At 36.7% G+C, this 19,528-nt stretch overlaps 1 protein-coding gene and 1 long non-coding RNA gene across 2 annotated transcripts; one reads left to right on the top strand and one right to left on the bottom strand.

The window, feature by feature from the left end:
- The first annotated feature begins 2,833 nt into the window (after window positions 1–2,833).
- On the top strand, window positions 2,834–13,673 carry LOC125279037. The gene is made up of 3 exons (XR_007187299.1): window positions 2,834–2,885; window positions 5,015–5,065; window positions 13,563–13,673. It is a non-coding gene; the product is annotated as an uncharacterized LOC125279037 (long non-coding RNA).
- An 879-nt stretch (window positions 13,674–14,552) lies between these two features.
- LOC125279035 (alpha-1-antitrypsin homolog) lies at window positions 14,553–16,578 on the bottom strand. Its single transcript, XM_048208501.1, has 5 exons — window positions 16,455–16,578; window positions 15,608–16,292; window positions 15,228–15,498; window positions 14,949–15,096; window positions 14,553–14,840 (listed from the first exon to the last, which is right to left on the bottom strand). Exons 1-5 carry the CDS (start codon window positions 16,455–16,457, stop codon window positions 14,652–14,654), a joined length of 1,296 nt encoding a protein of 431 aa, XP_048064458.1. The 5' UTR covers window positions 16,458–16,578; the 3' UTR covers window positions 14,553–14,651.
- Between the last annotated feature and the right edge of the window lie 2,950 nt (window positions 16,579–19,528).

Here is a 19,528-nt window from a genome sequence, read left to right as displayed (position 1 = left end):
CTTGCATAATCCATGAATTCTCTATTTTTTTTCTTTTTTTTATTTTTTCTTTTTCAGTTGAAGGCCTTTCCATCGACTTTATAATCTGACATCAGAATTAAAAGCATTTTTACATTTTTAAATATTATTTTAATATAAATTTACTATGAATATTGAAGATTGTGTGGGCCTAGGTTTAAATACCCTGCAGTACCTTCATTGGCCTCCAGAGGTCCAAAGACTGGACTAGTTAGGTTATTTGTAGTCTTTTTTTGCGTTGTCTTTGTCTGGTTGAAAAATGTCCTAACATGCATTTCTATAAATGTATAGCCTACTGTATATGTATAATATTTGTATATTTTGTCTACGGATTGTAAATCAAGTTCTTCCTTTGTAATCTGAATTACAATGAATTACTAAAATTATAATGCAGATCATAAGATTAGAATGAATTTTAAAGGTCCAGCGATTGTTATGCCATCTGCAGATTTTGCGAAGACTGGGGAGATGTATGAATATGTATAGTTCTTCTCTGAATGAATGTGATTGCTTTGATGATCAGATGTCTAATTATGAATTATGAATGTCTTCCCAAAATCTAATTTGTGAACAAAACGATGGAACTGCTTCCGCCTCCCTCAACATCCTCTCTCCCACCCTGCTATTAACATCTGATTAAGCTTTCAAGTGGAAGAGCATCATTTCCATAGACCATCTTCACATCTCCGATTGAGGAAGACTGAAGACCTTTGTTTTTTTTTGTTATGTTTGATGTTTAATTTATGGGCCATTTACAGGAGCACATAATGGCAGGAAAGGGAATGGCCTTTGCTGGGTCTTTTTTCTCCCTTCCTTTTTTATGACTTATTGATGATGGCTGGAGGTAAAATAAGCAGCTCTTCATGAAAAGAAAAAAAAAAAAAAAGTGCATGAAGACTTACTGTAGTGTGTGCCCAATCAGAAAGACAAATTGTGATGACATCATTTTCTTCTTTTCTTCCTTAAGCAGGAACACACCAAGCCGACGGTCGGCCGTCGGGCAGTTTTTCTTCGTCGGCCGACTAAAGGCAGGCATACACTGTGCGATTTTCGTCCGATTTTGAGCCGAATTCTGATTCGTGCGACTCTTTTTTGAGTCGGGCCGATTTTCAGCTTTGTCGTGTGTCGTTTGTCGTGCAGTGATCGTGCAGTGTACACGGGGAAACGAGTGGCGATAAACCTCTCCCGACTGGCAATCGCATGGTCGGATGAATTTCTGGCATGTCAGAAATTTGGTCGCCCCTCGTGAGGATATCGCACAGTTGAAGCAGAGCTACGAACCGACTTGCCTAAACTCTGTGTTTTTCCCCTCACTGCGCCTGCGCGAAAAAAGAAATTAAACCAATCTTCAATGCAGCAAGAAAGAAAACGAAAAGAGGGAGATCTTTAAGTTCTGTAGCTATCAAACTAGCTGCAATTTAGCAAACTGTTGCTTACCTCCAGTTCGTGTTGCATGATGGATAAACCCACGTCTTTCAAGCCACCTGGGTGTAGGCTACATAACCGGTGCCTATGGTATTAATTACTTGATCATTAATTTATAGCCTATGTTTCGCTTTTCACTTTCTATTTACTCATGTAGGCTATTTAATATTTACTTAATTTTATTAAATGCGGAAATGTGAACTGTTGTCCATCATTTGGCAATTGGTGATAAAGAAAAATGTCACGTCGCAATATAGGATTTTTTTCCATTTTAAACCAGGAAGGCGAGTCAATGTCTACTTTATATCACACAAGCAATGTGCAAAGTTTGCGCGAGAGTTATGCCGATGAAGACGTCTCAATCCCCTGTCAATTATTCACCAGCCTTTAAAAAAAAAAAAAAAGTAAAACCGACGAGCTTTCGGTGCATATTCTCTCAGAGACAACGAGAGATGAATCCTACTTCAACCTGATAACAGTAGGCTATATATCTTAATTTATTTCTTAATATTTCTCTTGTGGCCCATAAACTGTATGTAGTGGGTGAAAAAATGAGAAGAGAAGTATTTCGTATTAAACCGGTTGTTTTTGAAGTGAAGCTGCTTTTCATTGACTGCAGTCTTCGAACGTTAATAATTTTAATTATATGCCTTTTATTCATTGTATAAATGTCTTTAAATAATTTTCAGTGAGGAGTAATTATAAGCTAATCAAATCTTTTATTATCCTCGCAGTGCGTCAGTTATGCGGTGATGCGCTATAAAATATTGCGGGCCAAATGAATTGTAATATCAATTTAATATTAAATAGGCCTACCCTATACTACTACTACTACTACTACTACTACTAATAATAATAATAATAATAGGCTAATTATTATTATTATTATTATTATTTAATATATGAATTGGAAATGCTAAATCCTCTTGATATCCATAGCTGATGCGTTTGACGATATCTCTGGAAACATTGTCAATCGGCGCATCCCAGTACGTGGGTTTATCGTGCATATTTCAAACGCATAGTGTGAGCAGTCGAGTCACGTCTCGACCATCGGACCGCATAGTGTGAGCACATAAATCGTGCGTTTTGGTTTTCCATCTCACGCGATCTACTCGTACAGTGTGAGTTGGTAACCTTGCTGAAATCGCACAGATATCGCACAGTGTATGCTCGCCTTAAGTTTTCTCAGTGTGTTCCGCACCGTCGGCTGAAGTTGGTCCTCGTCGGCCTTTTCTTTGGCCGATTCGAAATGTTGAATCGGCGTTGGAGCTCGTCGGTCCGTCGGGCCATCTGATCATTCTGATTGGCTGTTCAGCTACTGCCACCTGCTGTTTCGGAAAGGCATTTCATCTCGCGCAGAACTGACGTGCTGCTTGGCCGTCGGCTGTTTAGCGTCGGTTTGGTGTGGCAGGGCAACTTTGGACACAGACGCTGCTGAGGTGAGCAAACCCCGCAGTCTGCTTTCATCGCCACTAGTTCGTCGGCGTCAGCTTGGTGTGTTCTGGCCTTATATAGAGTTCTATAGAGTTCTCTCTTTCCCTTAACCATAAAAACAGTCATCAATCCCAATGAATCTATGAAAGGTGTCATCTTTTTGCTTTATTAAAAATAGACAAATCTAAAATCACCATTCAGATTCTATAACTAGCAATTACAAGTAGCCTACTAAACTCTGAGAAATTTAGATTCCTATTCTGAGAAAATAAGTCTGAATTTTGAGATATAATCTTGGAATTGCGAGAAAAAAAATCTGAATTGTGAGATATAAACTATTTAAATTTTGAGTTTATGTAGGCCTATCACAATTCTAACTTTTTTTTCCTCACAATTCCAAGTATATATCTCACAATTCAGAGAGAGAGAGAGAGAGAGAGAGAGAGATAGAATTCAGAATTACGAGTTATAAAGAAATAATTGTGAGAAATAAAGTCAGAATTGTCAAGTTACTTTTGCTTTTCACAGATTTTACAGTGTTTCAAAGCAGCTTTACAGTGATAGCAGGAAACATAATTTTGGCTGTATAGTAGCCTAGCTCTAGAAGAAAATAGTGTCATTGTCCAGCTTAAGTAAGTTCAGTAGTGATTCATTGCCATTGTATAAAATCATTAGTTATTAATTTAGTTCATTTATCCAGCAGCTCTGGAGAGAACAGTGATGTCATCGTCCAGCTCTGTTCAGTTCGCATACAATGGTGCCAATGCAGGCAGATCAGTAATAAATTGTTTATTTCTCGCAATTCAGACTTTTTTTGCAAAAATGTGAAATATAAACTTGCAATGGCAAAATGGTGGAAACAAGCTTCCATATAAAGACTTAATTTTTGTTTTTCTAAGTTTCACATTTATAACAGTTAGTTCTGTTCTTTGAATCTGATAGAATCTTTCAGAAGTTCTGTTTGTGTCACTCTGCTTGTTTTTGTTAGTGCGTTCCAGGCAGATTGACAGTCTGTGGGAATTTTATAGTGACTCTTTATGTAGGTTACATTGCTATGCCTGTCAGAAGTGGCAATAGATCTCTATGAGTGAGTCATTGAATCATTCATTCAACTGATTTGTTCAAAAATGCGAATTAATTTTAATACAAAACACATGACTGTCTTTACAACTGAACTGAGTAATATAATCATTCACTCAACTGATTCATTCCAAAACACTGATTCACTCAGGAATGAAACTAGTCTATATGAATAAGTTGTTGAATCATTAAGTTGAGTCAACTGATTCGTTTGACAATGCTCAGAGACACCTGATGGTTAATTATTTTGTGCCTTTTTTAGGAACTCATTTTTCTTTGGCAGAGTAGAAAATAAACATTAATTCTCAATAATTGTTTTTTAAATTTTAAGTTACTCAATATTAAAGGTACTGAAGAGGATGTTTTGTTTTATACATTTTTGCAATATTACTTGAAACTGTCTTTACTAACGGATAAAAGACTATTTATTAGGTGCACTGAAAGTAATAATATTAATATACATCATCTGTGCACGAGGTAGGGCCTTAAAAACATCAGCCAATCGTTTACGCGATCATCGCGTAAACGATTGGCCCTCTGGCTTGTCAATCACTGCCATGACGTTCCTTGTGAGAGACGAGCGCGGCTGCGCGCTCCAGTAACTTTCCACACTCCACAGGCGCCGCATGCAATGTTTTTGTCAGGAGACAGGAGTAACAACTGCAGATTATGAGTTACCTGCGGTGAGTCCGACATAATGAATCCACTAACACGACACAGCGAATGCCGGTGGTAAACACTCGTGTTCCAATACTCGTGCACGAGTTTTGGGAGGCGTTCCTTTGAAGTGAGCTGTGAAGGAGGGGGGCTGTTCTTACGCATGCGCTCATTTGAAAAACTGAGTAACAGTCTTTGGATTCTCAGTTGACGAAAAAATCCTCTCTATCACCTTTAACTTCTTATTGAAGTGTTGTATAAAACCAGTATCGCACTTACTCATATTCAAAATTGTCTTAATGTCTCAAAAGATTGTTGATTCCTTGTTGTATAACTGTGTGGATTTGTTGAATTGTCTCCATTAATCTGTTCATATTTTCTACTGACGTCTTCACAGAGGGAGCCTAAAAACTTTTCCCAGGAGGAAGCATAAGATGTAATTGTTTCTGTAAGTAACATTTTTCTTCATTACAGTCCATCTGAATCCACTAAAATGAGCTTGTTGCTGTCTGTTCCTCAAGCTACTTTGTAGAGCCCACAGTAAATCGGACCTGCCTTATTCCAGCTAGTGTCATCATATTGGCTTGCACTGCAACTTATAACAACAAAATAGATGCTTGCGCATATAACCGTAGAATATTTTTTGTCCTCTGTTATTATCAGTCCATGCAATGCAAGCCATGTTTGCAGAAAGCCACAGGTTTGTTTGTTTAATAGGATATCTGCTCAAATGACTTAGCTGTCACTCTTTAGAAATATGATTGTACTTCCCTCACGGTAAAGTATTTGCTTACAAAAATACACTTCATTATAAACTGCTTCACGGAAGACAATAACTTAGCATCTGTTTACAACCTCTCAAGGTCAGTGCAGTAGACTGCAGCATGAATTACCTCAAAACACAGATTGTGCTTTTATATAAATAAAGCCTGGATCCTTCATACCAACAAGCCGCATAGTGTTCTAAACTGAAAATTGGTCTCCAACATAAAATTAATGTACATAAATGTGGGCTCGTAGAGTAAAATGATAATGAATTCTCCCTGAGGGGAAATCTATTTACATGTTTAATACTAATAATAATAAAGATTAATTTTAAGCCAAATCTCAGTTTTTACATTTTTAATTTGTTGATCATTTTTCATGCCACACATTTTTGAATTACCATTAATTAAAAAAAAAAAAAAAAAAAAAAAAAAATCTATTTAATTGGATGTAATGCAACATTAGCTCATGACTAATGAAGATGCTCATCATTCAGTAAGCCCACATTAAAAAAAAAAATAATAATTAAATAAAGTAAAAAAAAAATCAATTCTGTTTTCTGCTTATCAGAGTCAGGCTGATCTGATGTCATCAGTGTCTATCTCCATCATGCATGTTAACTGAATCACATCCTAAATGAGAGGCAGTAGCACAAATGTTGCTTCAGGCCCTGTTCTGGATCAGTCCTTGTATCCAGGATTTGTTATTTCTGGTGTTCATTTAGGATGAAATTGAATTAATGCCATAATTTATCAAAAAGAGTACCACAGCATTTGATGAAGTAACCTAAACACATCCAGTAAATGTTTTGCTAGTTTAAATTCATTAAGTCAACGTTAATTCAGATTTTCTTTTAAAAAGTTTCTTGGGAAAACTTTGGGCCCCTTAATTACCAATTAAGCATTGTTTTAACGCCACAGCCTATCTGAGTATTGTTGCTGACCATATCCATCCCTTTATGAAACATCTTCTGATGGCTACTTGCAGCAGGATAATGTGCCGTGTCAAGTCATCTCAAACTGGTTTCTTACATTTGGGATGTGGTGGAATGGGAGATTTGAATCACGGATGAGCAGCTTTTGGACCAAAATCTCTGAGGAATGTTTCCAACACCTTGTTGAATCTATGCCATAAAGTCCCAAAGGCAAAAGGGGGTCCAACTCAGTTCTAGCAAGATGTAGGGTACAACGGGGCTAAAGGCACACCTTAAGAAAAAATGTGCTTTTGACTACTCTCAAAGTGTATGATTACAGGAAAAATATATATGTTTGTATTGACCATTGATGGAGCATCAGATTTTGTGTGAAAATAAATCATAAAAGTAGTTCATTTTGTTTAAAAATCTTATAAATGTATGAGGTGGTGAGGGGGGCCTTTTACCCCACACATGGGGTAAAAGGCACACAGTATTCATACAAATACTTTAGCTAAAATAATATGTTTTTAATAATGTCTAGGTTAATATTTGTTAAAAAAGAATCACTTAAGCAAAGTTTGTAATATTTTCGGTTTATTTTGGATAAATAAAAGAATACAATTTTTGTTCAATAAATATACTTGTTATTAAAATAAGCCTATGTTAATATAAAAATATATTTAAAAAAAATACAGAAACAAAATTGCTTTAAAAAGTAAAGATTCTGAAAGCATTGAATGAGATCCCATAATATTTATTATAGATTTATAGTAGTAACAATAAATTATATTTTATTATATGATTAATATAATATTTTTTTAAATATGATTGTTTCATTATAAATATGGGTATTATCTCTAAGATGGATACCCAATTTGATATATGATATTTGCCATCTGAATCTAACCATGTCATGTCAACAAATGGAAAAGTCAGCCAGCTATTCATTATCATGTCAATTATTGTGCCTTTTGCCCCAACATCAGGGGCGCGTTTTACCCCAAATACCATACTTTTACATATTCTTCCGTTATTGAAAAACTTGAATTACCTTGAATTAAAACTGAAAATCATTAAGAAGACCTTTGATTGAAAATACAAACATTAATTTAATCGATTCTCATTTGCTACTTAAATCAACAACATTTTAAAAAACATCAAATATTAGATCAAACTACCTCAGAATCAACTTTGCGTTGCTGCCCATGATTGCGTCAAGGATCAGGCAAATTTGCACATGCATTATGAAAAACCAGGGGTGTAGGAGCGATTTTGAACCTGGGGGGGGACAGTAAATGCCAGGGGGGTTCGGGGGAAATTCCCCGGATTTATATATATATATATATATATATATATATATATATATATATATATAAGCACTTAAATGCTAATTTCTAATGACTTTTGGGAACGGATTGCAGTGTTTCCCACAGGATTTTGTGAGACTGTGGTGGGTGGACATCGGTTCCTCTAGGGGGGTCCGGGGGCATGCCCCCCCCCAGAGGAAAATTTTGTACATTTTAAATTTAAATGCATAAATCTGGTGTATTCTGAGAGCAAAATTACGTGACTAGATCAATAAATAAATGTGTTCTCTTGTAAACAATTTTGTGCTCTAAAAGTATATTTATTGGTGATGGTAGGGCACATTAGTCATGTACACAACATATAGTAGGCTAAATGATAGTTCATAAGTGGTCAAACATGTAGAGTACACATTTAAACCATTAAAATATGTAGCAAAAGAGGTTACCTTTGTTGAATTAATTTATTAGTGGGAGCCTGTATCTTTGATTTGTTAACCAATCCAGAATGCACTAAACACAACATCTCATTATAGAGAAAAATAACAAATGAATAAAATATATTCATACGCTGACCAATAAATAAATAAGTAAACTAGGCGAGTATATAATTCAGCAGCAAAAAATGTTCTAGCCTAAAAACTTTGCACAGTAATTTTATAAATCCAAATGTTAATAAAAAGTTTAAAATTACTATTTGTATTATGAAATTAGATTATATGTAAATAATTATATGTATTTATATTAATGTAACATTAAAAGACGCTTATTTTAAATGTATTGTGCAGCTTTTTAATGGGGCAACAAGCTATAGATACGACAGAACAAAATAGGCTATTAATAATCTTTCAGTGTGCAAAACCATGATAATATGAAACGCTTCAAAACAACAGCAAAAAAAACGCTAATGCGCATCCCGGGTGCAGAATGATGTGCTTGAAGCAATATCGAGTCAGAGCGCGCAGTTGTGCTGCGCATTGAAAAGTTCACGGTACAAAGAGAATCCCTGTGTACATCTGACTGTATCTAACAGTTTATTAATCATATGTTTCTTCTCACTTTTTTAAATTCCAGTTATTGTGCATGTGACGCCAATTCATAGTCCTTGTGTTGTGCGATCTAACAGACATCCTGTAGCCAATATGATGACATCGTTCAGAAACAACAATAAACTCCAGCAAGATAAAGTCATTTTATGCAAATCCACAGCTCTTTATCTACATATCAAGTATTATAATGGGAATATATCATATTGGAGAGTTTTACCGTGCTGACTGTCGTTACCGAACGCGACGCGCTGTTTAAATGCTGAATGATTGACAGCTGTAGCGGAGGGAAGACGAGTTTCTGACCGTGAACTTATCGATGTATATTTCTTCTGTCCCTCACATGAAGCTATGGAATGGCTTCAGATGACTTTGAATATAGTGCACGAAAACTTAATTGGTGCTAGTCTACTTATTTTGCTCTATGTCTCCCACTTTTGCCATATAAAAGAGCGCAATTACGGTGCGTGTGTGTGTGTGTGTGTGTGTGTGTGTGTAACCATAGCGACAAAACGACCAACTTTCGGAACCTGCACTTAAGCCTATAATTTCGTTTTTAAAAATTTAATTATGCATTTAAAAGTTGCAGAATGGATTAATTTGGAGACTCTGAAATCGGCAGAGATAGGCAGGCAATGCAAAACAAAATCTGACATTGGGAAATAGTGAGGGGGACAAAACTTAGATTTTGAAATGTGGGGGGGGACACGTGTCCCCCCCCCACGTATAATGGCTCCTACGCCCCTGTGAAAAACAGATATTTAGGAAAGTGCTGCGGCAAGTTGTTGTGCCATCTGGTGGTTTAGAGGAAAATAATACCAAAGGCGCCTTTTGACCCACGGCGCCTTTAGCCCTGTTCTACCCTACCTAATAAAGTGGCCGGTGAGTGTATATTTTACGTGAGGATGATGTAGATACGAGAGGCTGTGCTGTATCATGAATAAGTCACAGCTGAATGGCTGCCATCTAATGGGGTAAAAATGTAACTTCTGTTGCTGTTCACAGTCAAGGACTATTTTTTTCCGGCGGAAGGAAGGCTTTTAGTAAAAGTTTACTTCATGAAAGTTGCACTGATACATATTTTTGGCTTTAATATTTGTATTGTGTGGTAACCATTTTATAAAAGCAACAAGGTACTTGACTTATTCACGATACATCACAGCCTCTCGTACCTTATTGTTTACTTAAAGTATCTGAAAGGAGTACAAATCCACATAGCCAGTAATAGAAATTCAAAACAAATATTGGTTCAATAATTATGTAAAAACATTAATTTGAATCTGAAACAGCATAATTTATCCATTTCATTGAATTGCAATAGTATTTACCTCAAAATAAACTGAGCTGTCATTTAAAAGAACCATTTGACTTTTCAAAGTAGAAAAGTTTAAAAGGCCAGTTCTACATTCATAATTACTATAGCCTTTTCCACAACTCTTGTTTCATCAAGCATAATATATCCAACCCTGTGGCATAAAACCATTGATCTAAACAAACAAACAAACAAACAAAATGTTTATTTAATACTTTGTACTAAAAACGTCATATTATTGACTATTGAATGCTAATGATAGGAGACCATAATATAGAATCTTTGATAACAGGGAGAGTGGCAGCCATTTTAGAAGTGAAATTTTCTTGTTACAAGTTCAGAATATTTTATGTATACTATTAATGTAGCTTGAGATGACGCAATGCAGTTCTGTTTAAAATTGTACTTAAAAATCACCATTACAAAATGAGAAAGGCATAGCATGAATACAGCAGAAACTACTATTCAAAACATATTATATTGTTTATAAGTGTTTCCCGTTGATGTACATGTCATAAATACAAGCATTTTGGGCTTAGTTTATTTGGTGTGTTGCTGGTGTCCTGCTGTGACCATACGATGTCTATCATCACCTCTATCACCCGTCTGTGACTCCTCCTGCTGGTAGTTCATGCCGTGCCCGCAGAATCCATTTAGTTTCAATTAACTCTGCTACCATCCACCCCAGGGACACGGCCCTCACCTGCTCGTAGAGCTGCCAGCAGAGAGCGTTCACCTGCCTTGTCCTTAAACTCGTGTCCCATTTTGTAGATTTAGTGGAGAGGGTCTGTCTCAAAATGAATGCCACAGTTTTGTGTGGCCTTACTGAGCATGAAAGTCATTAGTAGTGTTAAATGGTCAGTGGATTGGGAGGCTTGGCTGCTTTGCTTGGCGCTCAATAGCCAACTGAAAGAAAATTAACATCTGCTGTGCTGGGAGACCAGCATGTTCTCTCTTTTTCTCTTACTCTCTCACTCATAGCCTTTCTCGCTGTATTCAGAAAGAGAAACAACAGTGCCACCTTGTGAATGGGAAAAATCAGTTCGATGCGGTTTAATTCAGCAGCTTTTGATGAGAGAGATGCATAATGCAGCATGCTAATGGCTGAAGGTCATGCCTAGACAGAGTAATGGTGTTTTAGATGCAAGTAAACAAACAAATATCAGTAGGTTTGCAGTTGCACAGGTTGGCGGAAAATGCAAATGGGGTAGTGGGGGTCGGGTGCTTGTTGTCAGTATACAAGCGCACACAGGAACACTAAATAGATCAACGTTCATAGTCCAGCAAGCAACGTGTACACAAAATGAAGCAGTCATTCCTGCTATAAAGTGAATTTTCATGTGACCCTGGACCACAAATCCAGTCATAAGGGTCCATTTTTTGAAATTGAGATTTATATTTCACCTGAAAGCTGCTGAATAAATAAAATTTCCATTGATTTATGGTTTGTTAGGATAGGACAATATTTTGGCCGAGATACAGCTATTTGAAAATCTGGAATCTGAGGGTGCAAAAAAATTTAAATGTTGAGAAAATTGCCTTTAAAGTTGTCCTAATTAAGTCCTTAGCAATGCATATCCACTCACAAAAAGAATAGTTTGATATATTTACGGTAGGGAATTTACAAAATATCTTCATGGAACGTGATCTATACTTAATATCCTAAAGATTTTTGGCATAAAACAAAAATTGGTCCAGGGTCACACATGTCTTATTGTATTAGATACAATATTAAACTCGTACATTTCTAAAGATGGAAATCATATAAGTAGGCTTTATGTTATCACAATATCAAGAGTGTATTTAATGTAATCATGATACTTTGGTTTGAGTGGATGTTGTCATATTTTAATTGTTAGTCGTTTGTAAAATCCTTTTAACAAACAAAAGCCAGTTTCTTAATGACATCATCCTCCATGAAGTGACATCATTTTTGAAAGGAAGACAAAGATGTTTTGTTTGTCTCACTTTAAAACATTTCTCTTTGATAAAAATGAGAAATAAGTATGAAATTATCACTATTTCAAATGATGGTTAAAGGTTCCATAGAACGCTTTTTCACAAGATGTAATATAAGTCTGAGGTGTGCCCTGAATGTGTCTGTGAAGTTTCAGCTTAAAATGCCCCATAGAATTTTTTTTATTCAGTTTTTTAACTGCCTATTTTGGGGCATAATTATAAATGCGCCGATTCTGTGCGTGTCCCCTTTAAATGCTTGCGCTCCCCGCCCCCATTCTCGCAACTCTATAATACATTGCGTAAACAAAGTTCACACAGCTAATATAACCCTCAAAATGGATCTTTACAAAGTGTTCATCATGCAGCATATCGGATCATGTAAGTATGGTATTTATTTGGATGTTTACATTTGATTCTGAATGAGATTGATAGTGCTCCGTGGCTAAAGCTAACATTACACACTGTTGGAGAGATTTATAAAGAATGAAGTTGTGTTTATGAACTATACAGACTGCAAGTGTTTAATAATGAAAATAATGACGGCTCTTGTCTCCGTGAATACAGTAAGAAACAATGGTAACTTTAACCACATTTAACAGTACATTAGCAACATGCTAATGAAACATTTAGAAATACGGTTTACAAATATCACATTATATCATGGATATTGTCAGTTATTATTGCTCCATCTGCCATTTTTCGCTGTTGTCCTTGCTTGCTTACCTGCATAATGTCTGTTGATTCGGCTGTGCAGTTTCCAGATGTGAATACTGGCTTGTCTAATGCCTTGAACATGAGCTGGCATATGCAAAATTTGGGGGCATACATATTAATGATCCCGACTGTTGCGTCACAGTCAGTGTTATGTTGAGATTCGCCTGTTCTTCAGAGGTCTTTTGCACAAATCAAATTTACATAAGAAGGAGGAAACAATGGTGTTTGAGACTCACTGTATGTCATTTCCATGTACAGAAATCTAATTATTTAACTATGCCAAGGTAAATTCAATTTTTGATTCTAGGGCACCTTTAAATATATTAAAAATTAATCTTCTGTTAAAACGTTTTAGCTTTCAGTACCTCAATATTAGTTCTTTGTTTCCATGCTTGTTAAGTGGAAATAATCAAATTAAAATTAATAAAATTTAAAGGTGATCTTTTAATAGAAATATTTCCTGAAATTACTTTACAACATTTTGTTAAGATAACAGGAATGCAAATGGACTAGGTAATGCCAGGTAATGCCCGGTAATGCGGGGGGGGGGGGGGGGGGGGGGAATAAAGTCCTTTATTAATGTCCTTCTGAACCTAGGATGGCTTAAGGGTGAGTAAAGCTTGAGCTAATTTCCATTTGAAAGTGAACTAATCCTTTAATTGTCATTGTGTGCATGCATTAATAAAACAAATCCAATAAAATGAGTCTACACCTACCACTCTTTAGTCAGCCTTCGAAAAAAGTCACAACCACATGATGGGATGACCAGGATGAGCATAAACACATGAGGAACTGCCATATGGCCCAGAGACTTTGCCAGAGTTATCTTGGAATGAGTATCAACCTGATGTGATCTATTTCCTGACTGCATACCTCATACATTAAGGCTTTCATTTCATTTTCATTTATTTGCACTCTTGATCTTGTAGAAGAGACAGACATGCATCAGGCTGCTGTGTTGGATTTACAGAGGACGTAGTATTGATTGAGCACACTGTCCAGGAGCAGAAGTTCTATCGAAAGGTTAAAGGTCAGAAAGGTGAGGGGAATGAACGAGAGGTTATCTCATCCTTCCCTCTGTTGTGCAACCCAAAACATAGATGTATTTATTTTTCGTATAATTACAAATGAGAAATTAATTTATTTTGAGACAAACATAAATTACTACCAACCTCCTATTGTGTCTGTTTTCTGAGGGTTTTTTTGTTGTTGTTGTTGTTTTTTTTAATTTGTATTATTATCTTTATACATGCACTTTTATTGTTTTCATTTTTAAGATTCAGAAAGCAAAAGTTATTTTCAATGGTGTTGTTTCATCTCAATACATTTGATCTTAAAAAAATTGACAACAGAGAGGCAACAAAGCTCTTTCTAAAGTGGAGTCCAAAGTCTAAAACCACTTTGAAAATTTGGGAATACAAATCTAGAAGTAAACAGAAAGTTATAAACAGGATTGTGCAAAAACATAGAACAAAGCTGAGTAAATGAGAAGCATTCCTACAATGGTGGTCTTACAGTTTTGGACCTCAATGTATGTAAGGTTATTGTGTATGCATACTGCATATATGCCACTATATATTAAATAATAGTAGGTTACATGACTAACAGAAAAAAGATCAATGCTACAAATCAAAATATCTGTCCTTTGTTTGCAGGACTCCTGAGGAATACCAGTGAGGCAACAACAGAAAGTGTTACTACCACCGAGACATTTAACCAAAGTTGCTTTAATGAGTTTGATTCTACTGTAAATCCATTTGTATTAAATGACCTGCTAAATTAAGTTAAATGTATGTAAAAAAAATAAGAAGCACAATTTAACAAGCTCAAATTTGCAGTTTTTCCAGACAGCATTATGTTGAGACCTGTATTGAGAAATGCATGTATTTTTTTTTTTTTTTAAATGATGACTCACTTGATTACAATCAAATCAACATTTATTGCAGTTTACAATGAGATCTACATAAAGATTAGCAGCCTTATGCAAATGGCCGGCGAGTTATGTTTGGAGTAGGACCTCAGAGAGTAGGATTGGTGATCTTGCCCATGAAGAGGATGCTCTTGGTGCTGTCCTCTACAATCAGTACCATGAAAGGCCGGTTGAGCATCACGGTGTCTGGCAGGGACATGGGCATTATTTCTATCGTGGTTGCAGCCGCTGCCTCTGTGCCCTTCTCGTCCACACTGAGGACTGCCTGATGGACAACCTGGAGATTGGATTCAAAATGTGAACTTGACTCTCTAGAGTTTTCAAATTCATTAGGTCTATAAACCATTAGTGGTGCTTCAAGAAGTAAAAACAAGTCTATACGTACGTTTGACACCTTGACTTTGAGCTCTTCTGTCATCCCGGAGAAATCTGCTGCGTCACCGAATGCATCGGTTATTCCCATCTCCTGCAGAATGCCTTTCAGTTTGGAAGTTGCAGTGATGGAGAACTTGGGCATAAACAGGTCCACAGAACTGAAGGGCAGCAATGTAAAATATGGAATATCAGCTATGGCCATTTACAATTTCCCAAATTTCTGTGCAACTAAACAACTATCAACCTTCAGGTCCAAAGTCAACTAACAGCTAGGTATCGCCCATATTACCTTCTGAAGAGTTTCTCATGCCAGGTCTTAATATGGTGTCTGCAGATGGATTCTTCAACCTCCTTCATCTTTCCATCATCAGGAAGAACGATCATCATGGAAGTATTGCCTTTGTAGGGCACCATCATGACCGTAGTTTGATTGATAGGGTCTTGATAGATGTCATAGCGGCCGGTTCTTTTCATCATGTCAACTTTCACGGTGGTGTCCTTGTCCACTTGGAAGTCAGCTTTTTGGGTCAGTGTTGCATCAAATGGCTTGTCCCACTTCCCTATCAAGACAAATGGCAAGAACTTCAGGTCAGTTTCAACCAAGACTTCTGATCAAAGAAATTATTATTACATGAATATCATTGAAAGAAAGAGAAGTTTATTTAGTACCTCTGAAGTACATATAGTTAATCAGCATCATCAGCGTATCTGAGTCCAGGTCCTTCACCATGTCGGTTATTTTGTCGTTGGTTTTCTTGGCGATGAACTTGTTAATCTCCTCTGCAGCAATATCAGGCTTGGAGAAATCAACGCTGAAGGCTTCGCTGTTGTAGTAGTGCTGAACATCCTTCAGGAACTTGTCCACCACTTTGAAGCCTTCTCTGATGGCTACACCCGCTCCTGCTTCCAGCTGCATGGCTTCCCGGCTGTGGCCCAGCATGTGGATCAAGTGCTCATAACCCTCATTGACCTGCTCAGCCTGTAACCCGCTATAACCCAGACTGCTGTATATCTGTGAATGAGTGCTGCCCTTGGCTCCTACAGCTAGCATGCTCAAAGCCATTGAGATCCCAACCGGGGAGAAGAAAATGTTCTTGCCCTCGGCATCAGGATGGAACGCAAGTTTCTTGTAGAGAGAGAAGGCGAAGTCAGCATTGTGTGGAGAGAGCAGATGGCAGGCATCGGTGCCCCCCTCATGGCTGGGGTGGGGTTCATCCTTCCCGTGGTGAAGATGGTGGTGGTGGTCAGCTGTGTGGCCACCATGGTCGTGGCCTTCGTGGGGTGCAGCCCAGGCTGTTGCTAGCAGCAAGGCAGCAATCGTACAGCAATAAATCTTTCCCCACATTTTTTTCACCTGTGTTTTATGACCAAATGGCACAGAATTGTACAAACTTTAGGATTTTGCACTAATGGGTGATACTTTATCACACAAATCTCTGCTTTTGCATTTCACATATTTTACGAAAATTTAAAAGAGTAGCTGTTTAAATTTTTTTGCGAAACAATTGTAACTTACCATCAAAGTCCTCTTGACGGGAGGCTGTTCAGATGGAGTGGAGTCAATTTATAGTCCTTCAAGCATCAGCCGAGTAAGATCTTTAAACATTAACCCATTTCCACCCCCATTCTGTGAACACAATCGCTCATGATTAGCTGTTGCTCTGCATTTAGTGATGCAACACAGTTTTGGACTTCAGTGTCAGGGGTTTTCAGTACTTAAAATGTGTGTGTGCGGGTTGATGGGGTTTAGATTTAAAAAGTAGTCAGTCAGCAATTTAGGATTGATATGACTGTCTTCCTCTCAGACTGTTTATCAAAAGTCTTCACATCTTATGATACCGTGGTGGCTTGAGTCTTTTTTGACTGTGATGATCAAGCTCTACACTAAAATTAGCAGTTGATGATAAGCAGTTTCTCTTATTTAGGATTTTAAAAAATTATATTTTTTACTGTTTATGCTTTTTTTAAATTATTATTATACCCCTCTTTTATATTGGGTTTTCATCCACAATCAGTTCACCACATACAGAGCTTGCAGAGAGAGACACAATCAATCAACCAGTGATTTACTGTACTGTGATAGAAGGGTGCTTAAAATTAATACCTTCACAAGAGTCAACACCAGATCATTCACCTCTGAAGGCTGTGTACAATTGGCTGATCTGGAGAACACAGAGTGAACATCGTGCTTCTCAAGAGAGTCTCTGAAGTATGTGTTTTTTTCCAAAGCAAACTTTGGGGAGTCGGATCTCTGCAAAACTGTCAAACGGGGAAAGAAAATCAATGTTTTAGACAGTGTGGAATGTCACTTTCTCTCCATTTTATTGGCATGTTTACAACAGTTGAATTCAGAATGAAGCTTCTTGAGCTTGTTGTTTACAGAGCTGCAACTGGCCACAAACAGAATGTCAGCTCCTTCTGTACTGGATTAGATTGAAATATACAGTGAGGTCCAAAAGTCCAAATTTCTGGATTTCCTATATTTTATATGTATCCATTTGCTTTTATGGCAGCAGCACTTGTACTGAGGCTGTCAGAGGCTATGGAGTATTATTTTTTTAGACTGGTTGTTCTTGTGTTCACAACTTTTCTTATGTGAAAAACACTGTATGTATGAGCTCCCAACCTAACTCCATAAGTTTGTTTAAAACTAATGATCATGCAGATGGTCCAGCATGATTTGAGAATGATCAAAAGAGCAGAAAGCAATGATATCTGACCTTTTACATTTTCACATAATCAGTGTTGCCAGTTTTCTTATTTGATCATTGAACTACAAATAGTGATCATTCAATTTATATCATAGCATTCTTTTAATGTAAATTTTGTAAAATCTTCAAACTCTCTGTTTATCTTCTTCTTTTAGGGTTTTACTGGCAGTTGCCAAATCAGCTTTTCACAATGAAAATAAAGTATTATTCCATTCATTTACTGCTATATTTGACAACTAATTTCTATATTCTATATTCTATATACATTTAAATCGTGTAGTAAATTCTGTAGGCGTGATTCTTTCCCCCAAACCAGTTCGGTGCAAATTCCGCCCCACAGCCGATTCTAAATATTCATTGCTTATGTCAACTACTGATTGTGTAAACAATGCTACAACAAATACTAACCCCTATCCCTACCCTTCAAACTAATTGGCTGGATTTGCGCTCAACTTTTTTTTTTTTTTTTTTTTTGGGGTCAGACTATTTATTCCCACTTCTCTTAGATTGCATTACAATTATTTCCTTTTTTTCATATACTAAACAATTTACAAGAACATGTACATTCTTGCTTATTTATTTTACATTTTAAACCAAAGACTTCTAGACCCCAATGTATTGTATGCTTACACACACAGGCCAGATCAAAGTGTGCAGACTTAGCTATGGAGAGTCAGTTTTCTGGGCATAACCCCTTGTGGCAGCAGAAATAGCCTGGCTAGACTGTGTGTATGGCAGCTTTACTAGCATAGTAGTGTAATGCAGTATCCAAATTGGAGTTAGTATATCCACAACCACCCTGTCTGTCTACTGCTGAATGCTTCATCCTATTTTCCTACAAACAGCATTACAGTGATTTGGTTTTATTTGGGTTTATTTTTATATATTTAGGCATGTGCATAAAATGATGTATAAAGTTTGTGCAACAAAAGTGGTTTGAATGCACTTTCACTTTTCAACTGAATTGGACTGAATACCTATTAAAATACAGCAACCTGTGCTACGCTTGTTGGAAAAATGTGCCTCTATACCTATATTTTTGCAAGACTCCAAAAAAATTACCTTTATATACAATTAACTGGAGTTTCCAACTGAAATGAACAGTTCAATGGTAATGACTTTTTTTCCTTTTTAGATAAAAGTATGCTTACAGGGTTAAATTACTCTGTTAATAAAGACTAATTTTCATAGAGTTCCTTGCACAATACTATGATATGACCTAAAAACTTCATGAACTATGACATAGTAAACTTAGGTAGTCCTAGGTAGTCCTCCTGGTACAGGATTGCACTTGCACATAAATGATTACAAAGACTTACAATGGCAAGGTTCCTCAGCAAATCATGTTTTTATTTCATGCTTGCATTTAACACTATCGGTTAGGTTTAGTGTTAAGTTTAGTGTAGGTGGTACGCTATTTTCAAATGCAATAGAACATTAACCTTTTAGCGCTACTTGTTGGATATTTCATTTCTGAACTGTCATAATACATACAACAATGAAATTTTACTAACGCAATAAAACGTTGCCAGCTTCACGTTCACCTGTTTCGAATAAAACTGAATTTGGTTTTAGTGACACTCATTGGACATTTCACTTGAAAATGAGTGTGTCCTGAAACATGCAAGAAGCAAATCTATCATTTTGCATAATATAATTTTGCAGAAATTAGCCTGGGTTGCAATAGAATGTTTATCAAAGTAGGTTTGTCTGTCCTCTCATTGAGGGGCCCTTTATGGTGTCTCCAGCTCTCTTGGAAGTTCCTAGTTCACAATTGTGCTTGCAGTTGCTGTTTTATAAGGGTCTTCTTTAGGTTATGGATGACCAGGAAAATGTGCTCTCCACTGAGGCCTCTGTGAAGTTGAGAAGCCCATTTGTC

This window comes from Megalobrama amblycephala, linkage group LG11 (assembly GCF_018812025.1).
Source record: "Megalobrama amblycephala isolate DHTTF-2021 linkage group LG11, ASM1881202v1, whole genome shotgun sequence".
Classification (NCBI taxonomy): domain Eukaryota; kingdom Metazoa; phylum Chordata; class Actinopteri; order Cypriniformes; family Xenocyprididae; genus Megalobrama; species Megalobrama amblycephala.
This window is presented reverse-complemented; position numbering and strand designations above follow the sequence as displayed.